This window comes from Centruroides vittatus, unplaced genomic scaffold (genome assembly GCF_030686945.1).
Source record: "Centruroides vittatus isolate TY-2023 unplaced genomic scaffold, ASM3068694v2 scaffold_899, whole genome shotgun sequence".
In the NCBI taxonomy this organism is placed as follows: Eukaryota; Metazoa; Arthropoda; class Arachnida; order Scorpiones; family Buthidae; genus Centruroides; species Centruroides vittatus.
This window is the reverse complement of record NW_027122719.1, coordinates 1,736,432-1,748,893: the sequence shown is the minus strand read 5'-3', so window position 1 is coordinate 1,748,893 and position 12,462 is coordinate 1,736,432. Positions and strand designations below refer to the sequence as shown.

Below are 12,462 nucleotides of genomic sequence, written 5' to 3'. Positions count from 1 at the left end.
TATCAAACACAAATTCGTGTTAATAACAACCACTTGGCTTTTTTCCACCTTTATTTAGTTGATACGGTACACGTTTCGGGCCTTATGCCCCTCATCAGTCAACTAAAATAATATAAAATAATGTATACAGCGTTTTTACCGACAAGTTATATAAACATTTAAACGTATATAACATACCAGTTCTTCCCCCAGTATGGCACTTGTACACGGTAAGTTTGGACATTACAAACTCGAGGATAAAAGTTATAAAATTCTTTTACATCTGTTTTGAGTTAAAAAGTACAACTATTTAATATAACAATAAATTTACATTAACTGTGAATAAAACTGGGACAAGTTCTTACTTTGTTGTTCTCTTGTACTTCTTAGTAGATGGTTAATACACAGTACATTTTCAAAGGTCGTTCGAGCACTTTTGGCTCGTTTATGTTGAGACAGAATCCAGAAAATTTTTTTAAAAGACAAATTTGTAGACCAACTTTGGGTATAAGTTTTAGTCTGAACTTTCCCCTGTTGAACGTTGTTTAGGTTTTGCGACATTTAAAATTTGCATAACTACATGGGTTGAAACGAAGTGAGCCTCCTAGCGGTATTTTTGGTAAGATATTGAGATTTATTGTATTTTTAACTAATATTAAAATTTATAATATATTTAACCAGTTTTTATTAATATTTATACTTGTATTTTTGTTTATACAATTTTTTGAGTTAATTATAGCAAAACTTTCTTTAAACTTTCTATTATATATGTCTTTTTCTTTATACAAAACTTTGGTGTTGTCCTTATCAATATTACAATTATTTATTAAGCAGTGGTCGTGGAAAACGGATTGTATCCTTTGGTGCTTCATATCAGCTATGTGTTCTTTTATTCGTATTTTTAATTTCCGTTTTGTTTCTCCGATGTAGGTATGTGGGTCTTTGCAAGTACATGGTATTTCGTAAACGACGTTTTTGGATTCTTCGATGTTTTCATCAAGTTGTTTTTTTCCTTTATTTATTATCCGTGATTGCAATTTTTGATATTTTGGTGCCAACTTTATATTTATTTTTCTCATTTCTTTGTTTATTTCTTCGTAGAGTCCTTTTATGTATGGGAAACTTTTGTATTTTATATCTTGGTTTTTTATTTCCTGGATTTGTTTTTCATAGGTTGATTTTTCTATTTGTGTTTCCCATGTATTTATCAATCTAATTGGGTATCCGTCTAGTATGAACTTTTTCTTTAAATTATTTACGTGTTTTTGAACATTTTCAGGTTTACTAGTTCTATTTTTAATTTTTTTGTATTCCATGATGAAGACGTTTTGTTTTATATACAGTGGTATTTGGGAGCTGTAGTTTATAGTTTTTGTTATGGCACAAGGTTTCTTAAAGGGTTCAAATTCTAGATTATTTATATTCCTTTTGATTGTAATATCCAAGTAATTTATATTATTGTGTATACTATCTTCTTCTTCGATTTTGAACTTAATATTGTTGTGTATATTGTTTATGAGCGTATTTATCTTATCTATTGTAATAATTGAAGTATTATATATAATTATTATGTCGTCTACGTAGCGTTTATAAAAGTTTATTCCATGTGTGTTGTTTATCTTCTCATCAATGTCTATCATTACTATTTCTGCAAGCTTTGGACCGATAACTGAACCCATACTTATGCCTTCTTCTTGTGTGTAGTAATTGCCTTCATATTCGAAATAGTTGCTTTTATAAGCGAATTCTATTAAATTTATTATTTCCGGTTCTACGTTGAGTTTCATTAATTTTGGTTCTATTATGTCCCATGTCATCGACGGATACATATCAGTAATATCTAGGCTGGCGATTTTCATATTTCTTTCTATTTTTAGTTTTCTGATATCATGAAGAAGTTCGTCGGTATTCATTATTGTGAAAGTAGAGTTTTGGAATTGTTTCAGTTGTTGTTTTAGAAATTTTTCTAGATTATACAAAGGCGAGTTCTTGAAGTCTATTATCGGCCTCACTTTATCACCTGGTTTGTGGGTTTTTAAATGTATATTTATTTTTGGTGTACGATCATTGTTATCATTTAGGATAAATTCTTTCTCTTGTTTGGTTAGTTTATTTAATTTTTGTAATTTAGTAATTCTATTTTTTAGTTCTTTTTGTATAACTTCTTTCGGGTCAATTGGGAGTAGTCTAAAATTTTCACTTTCTACTAGATCGTATTTTTTCTTTTTTATCCAGTCTGAATATACTATTATAAGTTGCTTGGATTTATCTGCTTTAAGTATATCTAAGTTATTATCTAACAAAAATTTTTTTACTTGACTAATTTTATTATTATATGTGTAGTAATATTTGTCTTTTATTACTTTCTTTCCTTTTTCTTTTGTTATATATTTCTTTATCTTGTTGCTAATATTCATTTTCATGAACTGAGACTCTGTGTCTTGGAGGGTGTTGCATATTTTGTCTAAGTTTGGTATAATTGTTAAAGTTTCCCATTTATTTGGGCCGCTGTAGTCTAAACCTTTTCGTAAGACGTCAAGAATTTCTTCGGGTATATCTATGTTAGTTTTATTTTCCACTATGGAATCTTCCCACTCTCTTATTTCGGTGGTAGATGGATATTGAAATTTTTTTATTAATTTCCCAATTTTTTTATATTTGTAGTGTTCTAAATTCTCTATTTGTTTTTGCTCTTGATGTTGGTCAGGCTCGATATCGATATTTTCTCTTTTCCTCAAATTACGTTTCAATCGCCTTAGTTTTATGTACTTGTACTTTATTGCTGATCTTAATATTTTTAAATTAAAATAATTCCTATCTCTAGTTGGAATGATGGCGGCAATGGATTTTGGTAAGGAGAGTGTTTTCAACGGTCTTTTTTCTTTTAGGTGTGTCTTGAGGTAGTTTATGTCTATTAAGATTTTTTGAATCTCACCTTTCATCCTTGTGATGTGTTCTGTGCCCATTACACTGGTTGAGGTACGCAAATGTTCTTTTCCGTTCTGTTCTTTCTGGTGGTATTCGCCGTTTCTATAACAATGGCTATTGTTGATTTTTGTGAAACCGTGTTGTATTATTCTTCGAAGTATCAAACACAAATTCGTGTTAATAACAACCACTTGGCTTTTTTCCACCTTTATTTAGTTGATACGGTACACGTTTCGGGCCTTATGCCCCTCATCAGTCAACTAAAATAATATAAAATAATGTATACAGCGTTTTTACCGACAAGTTATATAAACATTTAAACGTATATAACATACCAGTTCTTCCCCCAGTATGGCACTTGTACACGGTAAGTTTGGACATTACAAACTCGAGGATAAAAGTTATAAAATTCTTTTACATCTGTTTTGAGTTAAAAAGTACAACTATTTAATATAACAATAAATTTACATTAACTGTGAATAAAACTGGGACAAGCCTGACCAACATCAAGAGCAAAAACAAATAGAGAATTTAGAACACTACAAATATAAAAAAATTGGGAAATTAATAAAAAAATTTCAATATCCATCTACCACCGAAATAAGAGAGTGGGAAGATTCCATAGTGGAAAATAAAACTAACATAGATATACCTGAAGAAATTCTTGACGTCTTACGAAAAGGTTTAGACTACAGCGGCCCAAATAAATGGGAAACTTTAACAATTATACCAAACTTAGACAAAATATGCAACACCCTCCAAGACACAGAGTCTCAGTTCATGAAAATGAATATTAGCAACAAGATAAAGAAATATATAACAAAAGAAAAAGGAAAGAAAGTAATAAAAGACAAATATTACTACACATATAATAATAAAATTAGTCAAGTAAAAAAATTTTTGTTAGATAATAACTTAGATATACTTAAAGCAGATAAATCCAAGCAACTTATAATAGTATATTCAGACTGGATAAAAAAGAAAAAATACGATCTAGTGGAAAGTGAAAAATTTAGACTACTCCCAATTGACCCGAAAGAAGTTATACAAAAAGAACTAAAAAATAGAATTACTAAATTACAAAAATTAAATAAACTAACCAAACAAGAGAAAGAATTTATCCTAAATGATAATAATGATCGTACACCAAAAATAAATATACATTTAAAAACCCACAAACCAGGTGATAAAGTGAGGCCGATAATAGACTTCAAGAACTCGCCTTTGTATAATCTAGAAAAATTTCTAAAACAACAACTGAAACAATTCCAAAACTCTACTTTCACAATAATGAATACCGACGAACTTCTTCATGATATCAGAAAACTAAAAATAGAAAGAAATATGAAAATCGCCAGCCTAGATATTACTGATATGTATCCGTCGATGACATGGGACATAATAGAACCAAAATTAATGAAACTCAACGTAGAACCGGAAATAATAAATTTAATAGAATTCGCTTATAAAAGCAACTATTTCGAATATGAAGGCAATTACTACACACAAGAAGAAGGCATAAGTATGGGTTCAGTTATCGGTCCAAAGCTTGCAGAAATAGTAATGATAGATATTGATGAGAAGATAAACAACATACATGGAATAAACTTTTATAAACGCTACGTAGACGACATAATAATTATATATAATACTTCAATTATTACAATAGATAAGATAAATACGCTCATAAACAATATACACAACAATATTAAGTTCAAAATCGAAGAAGAAGATAGTATACACAATAATATAAATTACTTGGATATTACAATCAAAAGGAATATAAATAATCTAGAATTTGAACCCTTTAAGAAACCTTGTGCCATAACAAAAACTATAAACTACAGCTCCCAAATACCACTGTATATAAAACAAAACGTCTTCATCATGGAATACAAAAAAATTAAAAATAGAACTAGTAAACCTGAAAATGTTCAAAAACACGTAAATAATTTAAAGAAAAAGTTCATACTAGACGGATACCCAATTAGATTGATAAATACATGGGAAACACAAATAGAAAAATCAACCTATGAAAAACAAATCCAGGAAATAAAAAACCAAGATATAAAATACAAAAGTTTCCCATACATAAAAGGACTCTACGAAGAAATAAACAAAGAAATGAGAAAAATAAATATAAAGTTGGCACCAAAATATCAAAAATTGCAATCACGGATAATAAATAAAGGAAAAAAACAACTTGATGAAAACATCGAAGAATCCAAAAACGTCGTTTACGAAATACCATGTACTTGCAAAGACCCACATACCTACATCGGAGAAACAAAACGGAAATTAAAAATACGAATAAAAGAACACATAGCTGATATGAAGCACCAAAGGATGCAATCCGTTTTCCACGACCACTGCTTAATAAATAATTGTAATATTGATAAGGACAACACCAAAGTTTTGTATAAAGAAAAAGACATATATAATAGAAAGTTTAAAGAAAGTTTTGCTATAATTAACTCAAAAAATTGTATAAACAAAAATACAAGTATAAATATTAATAAAAACTGGTTAAATATATTATAAATTTTAATATTAGTTAAAAATACAATAAATCTCAATATCTTACCAAAAATACCGCTAGGAGGCTCACTTCGTTTCAACCCATGTAGTTATGCAAATTTTAAATGTCGCAAAACCTAAACAACGTTCAACAGGGGAAAGTTCAGACTAAAACTTATACCCAAAGTTGGTCTACAAATTTGTCTTTTAAAAAAATTTTCTGGATTCTGTCTCAACATAAACGAGCCAAAAGTGCTCGAACGACCTTTGAAAATGTACTGTGTATTAACCATCTACTAAGAAGTACAAGAGAACAACAAAGTAAGAACTTGTCCCAGTTTTATTCACAGTTAATGTAAATTTATTGTTATATTAAATAGTTGTACTTTTTAACTCAAAACAGATGTAAAAGAATTTTATAACTTTTATCCTCGAGTTTGTAATGTCCAAACTTACCGTGTACAAGTGCCATACTGGGGGAAGAACTGGTATGTTATATACGTTTAAATGTTTATATAACTTGTCGGTAAAAACGCTGTATACATTATTTTATATTATTTTAGTTGACTGATGAGGGGCATAAGGCCCGAAACGTGTACCGTATCAACTAAATAAAGGTGGAAAAAAGCCAAGTGGTTGTTATTAACACGAATTTGTGTTTGATACTTCGAAGCTTTATCACGTTTATTGAACTGTTGTATGGGGATTTCCCTAATTTCAAATTAGATAAAGATCGCTTTTAATGGTTTTTATTACATTTCATGTTGTACAAGGGCTTTACCCAATTCTCGAACTGTGTTAAGAGTGAATCCGTACTATGAAAGCACCGTGTTGTACATGGATGTTCCCAATTCTCAAACCGTGTTAGAATGAATCCATGCTATAGAACAGAGGTGGCCAACAAGTCGATCGCGATCGACTGGTCGATCGCGAAGCCAATTTTGGTCGACCGCTCGCGATGCCTTTACTTTATGTGTTACACTTGTAACTGAACGCAACGCCTGAACGTAACAAGCAAACGCATCAGTATGCATGCAGTTATGATTCAACTCATAGAAAAACAAAGCCATTTAGCTTGAATATTTGGTACTGTCATAAGGTAGCTTCTTTTCTTTAGTACATGTATTAACAATATTATTACTATTTCTCCCATTATTATTAAGGTAATAAAATAGATTCCAAATCTGTCTTTATCTGTAGCTAATTCGAATTAATAAATATTGTTAATAATTACTCTGTGTTTTAATTCCCCTGGATGTGAGTTTTTTGGCCCGTTAAATAATTATGTTGTTTTTTACGTAGGTAGATATTCAGAGTGTTTCAGTACGACGTGCACTCTTGCGATCGATAGATTAACAAAGAATAAATCTCAAAATCTTCTATCATTCTTCTATGATAATCTTCAATCAAATTATCAGCCATACTGTACTTTTTCATATTTACGAACAAATAGTACCACAATTTATACATTGCACTTGATAAAAAAATTAGATTTTTAGTAACTTACAATATAATTTATCTTGAAAGATTTTTTTAGGTACCGCCTGTACGGAATGAACTGGTAGCTGCAAATATCAAAAGTTGGGTCTGGAAATTAATTTTTTTATGAGCCTTATATCTCGAAAACTTAATAAGTGATTTAAAAAATAGAAAAATAGTTTTGAATATATTTTGCTTATCTACCCATAGCTCGCGGGAGTGTACCTCGTACTGAAATACAGTGTATAAACGTAGTATGTATTACACACCTCCACCTCTCCACTTAGACTATGCCTATGACAACAAGTCGATCGCGACACATTTTTAAGATAAAAAGTAGATCTTATGTACACAAAAGTTGGCCACCCCTGCTATAGAAGTTCCGTGTTATATGGGGGTTACCTGTGTTTATAATTTTTTGAGGCAGGAAATTTTTTTGTGTCAAAAAACTGTTTGAGTTTGTTTTGATCAAAATGTACAGAACAAAATGGCTGTTTGTGCAGGGTTACTCACAGAAATGAATTATATAAAAGAAAATTTTTTTTAATTAATAAAAATTAATAATATTCAAACTGTCATTTTTTACATATTTTTTCTTTTTGAGAGAAATTTTTTACACTAACAAAATGAAACTTTACTATTGTAAACAACGAAAGTAAGATATATACGTAAATTTTTTCGTATGTGTATGGTAATAGCTGGATTTTTCGCTAATTATTAAATGATATAAATGGAATTTGAGTTATTAATTTTGTAGTGACAGTTGTCAAACAATAAATAATGAAACATCATGAGTTTAAAAAGTTTAAGAGAGCACTTATGATTGCTGCATTATGCTTCCATATCTGAAGTAACAAGATCACCCAGCAGATTGTTAATGGTATTCAATTCTTTCTCCACTTTTTTATGTCTTAGAATTTCTGTGTAACTTATAATATACCTGGGAATATTAAAATTCATTATCAGATAATTTTACTGTACTTTACATATTATTTTCCATTCTTATATCATCTATTTTATTATTCTATTGAATAATTAATAAATACAGTATATTTATCACTCACAGGAGCTTTTTTTCACTTACAGAAGAGCTGAATTATACAAAAGTTGAGAACTGTGACCATGCACATGGACTGATGATTTCAAGAAAGTAACAACTCTACTGTAAATTAAAACAGTTTTCTTATGTTTTTTTTATTTTTACGGTGCACTTTCTTCACTTTGTCATTCTGTTTTTTCTAAAATGTTTTTTCTATTGATTCTTACCGTAATCAAGGTCACGGTTTCCCAAATTTTATAGTCTTAACTCTGCACTGTCATGTATACTAGGATGCTTTTCCAACACTATGTACCATACCGTCATGTTTGCACTTATACCTATTAATCAATAATCACCATTCATATTTTATCTAATGTTGCAACTCCTGCATTTTTCATAATCCATATTGTTTTGAAATGTAGATGTTCACAAATCTTTGTGTTTCTTATTTGTGTCTTCCATTATGCTATGAGGTATAGAACTTTAATATAACAGTAATAAAGATCAGTCATCAACAGCAGCAAATAGCTAGTCTATACATGAAGTAACAAGTTCTAGAAATGAACATTTAAACTGCAGTAGTGTACAAAATGTTGAGTGCAAGATTAAAATGAAATTTAACATATTAAGAGTAAATATCTTACATGATAGGATGATGCATTTCAAATTGATTGTCCTTTGTGCTAATTTTTTTTTTTTTTTTTTTTTTTTTTGAAACAATATTATAGATATTGTTTCAAAACTATAACTGTTATCATCTGTTTTCTCAGTTGGCTGTTATTAACCATCTAAAATAATTCAAATTTATCATTAGTAACATAATGATAATAATAAACAACTTTCTGATTACAATAAGCAAAAGTTTTGTAATGTTTATTAATTTATGATAATATTTATGTTGATTCTGATAATATTTAGATGACTGGTAACAATATAATCACTTAATGTAATCATGGATCTTCTTGACCTATGATTACATTAAGTGGTACCTACTGTACTTTTACTTTTTTTATTTAAAGCTTTTTCAGATTATATTCTAAATAGAAGATCAAACATAAAACAAGAAATTGAACATATTTAAATTTAAATTAGCTAAAATTACATAATAATAATAATTTCTTTCAGCAGAATATTTTTCATAATACATAATTCAAAATTTATTGGAAATTTGTATGATTAATTTATGTGAAATTATGTCTTATGACAAATTATTCTAAGAGAAAAATATTACATAATTTCAATTTAAATATATTTGATTTTTGTATGTTTAATCTTTTATAAAAAATGTAAAATGTGTTATTTCATTGTGTGTGTGTATTCATTGACACTATTTATGAAAATATTTTTTAATATGTAAGAAAAGTTTCTAAGCATATATAGTATTTCACATATATATATATATATTATATATATATATAGTTGTATCAAAACACTTTAACAGTTTTATTTATTAAAATCCTATATATTTTTAATAACTCTGTTTATAAACTTATAGACTGTATATATAGTAGTCCAAGCATTTTAAAATTTTCTAATATTTTAAAATAAATCATGTTAGTTCTTTAAAATGATGTAAGATTTTATATCATTAGTTTATACCAGGGATGGGTAACCTGCAGCCCATCTCACATAAAATATAAATAAATATATCAATTTCCTAGCTTAAGGAAGTATGCAGCAAAAATTCAAACATTATTTTTTACAATTTATGCATATGAAGAGTTTTTTCACAATGAATTTAGTAAAAATTTAAAACAAGAAACTGGCTAACTAACAGACACATCGAAACTAATTTAAAACTAGCAGTGACTAATATTTAACCAAATATTTCCAATATATTACGTTTACATCAGTTCCAGAAGCTAAATTAAATATACCTATGCTAATTTATAATTATATATGAACTAGTGGATAAGCCTGGAGTTGCTCAGGCAAAAAGTAACAATAATGAAGATTAAGATTATTACATATATAGCGAATCTTGCCCATTTTCACAGAATTTCAAGAATTAGATCCCCCTGTTTCCAGACTAATTAGAAAATTTTTAGATGGGTCTAAAAATATGTTTGATTTTCCAAAAAAATGCAAAAAAACTGCATTTGCACCTGTAAATCTTGCACGCTGCTTTCTCTTAACACTTCCATTGTTACTCAACCCACTCCCATCTTAAGAATTTCGAAAAATCCCTTCTTAGTGTACGTTCTCGTGACGTACTGTAACTGTGTACCAAATTTTAAACTTTCAACTCCTAACTGTTTGGGCTCTGTGCTTATTATTATTATCATTAACCCATCTCTATTATATAATTGTGATTTACTGACATTTCCCCCCTCTTCTCTCTTTTATGCGGCCCGTATCAGTTCAAAAGTTTTGAAATGTGGCCCTTACATAGAAAAAGGTTGCCCATCCCTGGTTTATACCATGACATATAATAAATCACAAAAAGTGTGTTTAAGTACTTAGGAATACATTACATGTACAGTACATATGATTTTATTACATTATTTCAGATATTCTTCATTAGGAAATCGACAAAATACTCATCCAAATCCATTGTTGGAAGAGATTTTGCCAGATGGAACATCAATATATAAACCTGCTTATTTGTTACATGATCCAAAAGGAGAAAGAAAAGGACGTTTTTGATTAATTTATAATTTTAAATAATAATGCAGGTAAGATAATATTTATATAACATTTTTAAAATATGAAATTATTAAGAAAGCCAGTAATAGTCTAAAGATAAAATATTTATAATTAAATCTGTACTGGAAATATTAAATATCACTAACCAAATTTTATCTTACTGTTTTAATTAAAATTTTTGAATTTAATTAAAATAATTTTAATTAATTTAATATTTATGCTAATTTCATCTTAAATTATAAAATTATATTAAGTTAAAATATAAATATCAACAGTTTACTTTTACTCTGATTTTTTTTTTCTTTTAAATATATTGTTGGTATTTTGAGTAAATGTTATAAATTTTAGTTTATTATCATCATTTCTGTTATTGTTTAATTAATATAATAAAATATTTATTGTAAATTCGATAAACATTATCAACAAATTTTAACAGTTTTATTAATTTTATACAATTTTGTGAGTAATCTAGTAGATATGTTCTTGTTAGTATCAACTCTGTGGGACTGCCTGTAAGGATTAATCCTAACTGATAGTTGGCTTTAATGAGTATTATGCAATTTTGATCTCAAAGAAAGTTGTATTGCCTAACTGGGGTAACATTAAACTATACATTTCAACATATTGAGAATATGAAAAAAGTATCAGAATCTTCAATTATCTTTTGCTTGATATTCAAAGGAATACTTATTATTTTAGATTTTAGAATTTAAAAATAAAAATCTTTATACTAGTGTACAATATAAGAACACAGTATTTTCATGTGTGTTGTGTGATAGTCATGCAAGTGTACAATAGTCCACAAGAAGGCAGTACACAAAAAAATAACAATTTTTTTTTTTTTTCACATGATTAGCAATGTACAGGATTCTTTTGGATTCCAATTCTTAATGTTATACAATATCCCAAACTGGGGCGAGGAATTGAGCGAATACAGAACAAAAGAATGCACTTGTGACAAATAAGAAAAGATGGACTTGTAATCTTATGACTAACTTACACTAAATTATAAACTAAAAAGGAAAGGAAGAATAGCAAGAAGTTTTAGTATGATAGAGAAGGTTATAAGGAATACCCAGGTTCTCTGGTATTGACACTCTTCTGGTGGGAAACCACTCTAAATCATTTCTCGCTGAATTTTTTCGGATCTCTTCGAAGATTCTCTTTATACGAGGGACGTTGTCTCTGTCTCTTTATGTTAGTGGGGTCCTTTCTTTTTCTGTAGGCCACCTTCGTCTCCCTTTGTCCTTCCAGATGACAAGCAGGAGCGTAACCTTTGCATGTCTACCTTCACCAAGAGTGTGACCCAAGAATGATCGTTCTAGTAGCCTCCAGGCCTTCACTTCCCTTTGTTAACTTGGTTCATGGAAAGGGTTACCCCACCCACAGGAAGGAATGTTAATAGAAAATTCAAGAAAACAAAAGGAAGAAGAAAGAAAACTTAAAACTAAACTTATATCTAATATATACATTAATATGGCATATTGCCACAGTTGGTAAATAAATCTTTGTAATTTTTTTGAAAAATTCAACATTTTGAATATAGAGATCAGTTAAATTTTTTTACATTTTATTGAAACTTTATGAAAGGAATTAATGTTACTTCTATGTTAATGTTGATATTAATTATTATTATTATTATTATTATGTTGATATTAATTAATATTGTTTAGTACACTATATATACAGTTCAAACTAGAAAAATGTTGACATTAACTAATAACTGAATTTTCTGTAAGTGGAGTTCCATATACAATAAAGTAAAGGATTTCAATAGGATAGTGATTTTCAACCAAGTGTGCTGAGAGAGGATTTTAGGGGTGCCACAAAAATTTTTGAAGGCATTAAATAAATTATTTTCAAAAGAAACCCAA

General features: G+C 28.6%; 2 protein-coding genes across 5 annotated transcripts in view; both read left to right on the top strand.

The window, feature by feature from the left end:
* Positions 1 to 12,462, top strand: part of LOC136990284 (FAD synthase-like) — a 51,130-nt gene that overhangs the window by 33,034 nt on the left and 5,634 nt on the right. For 3 of the 4 annotated variants that reach the window (XM_067288676.1, XM_067288675.1, XM_067288674.1), the window contains one exon: positions 10,453 to 10,617. In XM_067288676.1, the coding sequence (XP_067144777.1) occupies positions 10,453 to 10,588 (136 nt within the window). In that variant the 3' untranslated portion in view covers positions 10,589 to 10,617. Of the gene's footprint in view, positions 1 to 10,452; positions 10,618 to 12,462 lie in introns of those variants that run through there. The other variant, XM_067288673.1, reaches the window with a different exon arrangement.
* csul (protein arginine N-methyltransferase 5) overlaps positions 7,337 to 12,462 on the top strand; it is a 324,839-nt gene continuing 319,713 nt past the window's right edge. The window contains exon 1 of the mRNA XM_067288669.1: positions 7,337 to 7,343. The gene's annotated coding sequence lies outside the window, so the exon portion shown is untranslated. The remainder of the gene's footprint in view (positions 7,344 to 12,462) is intronic.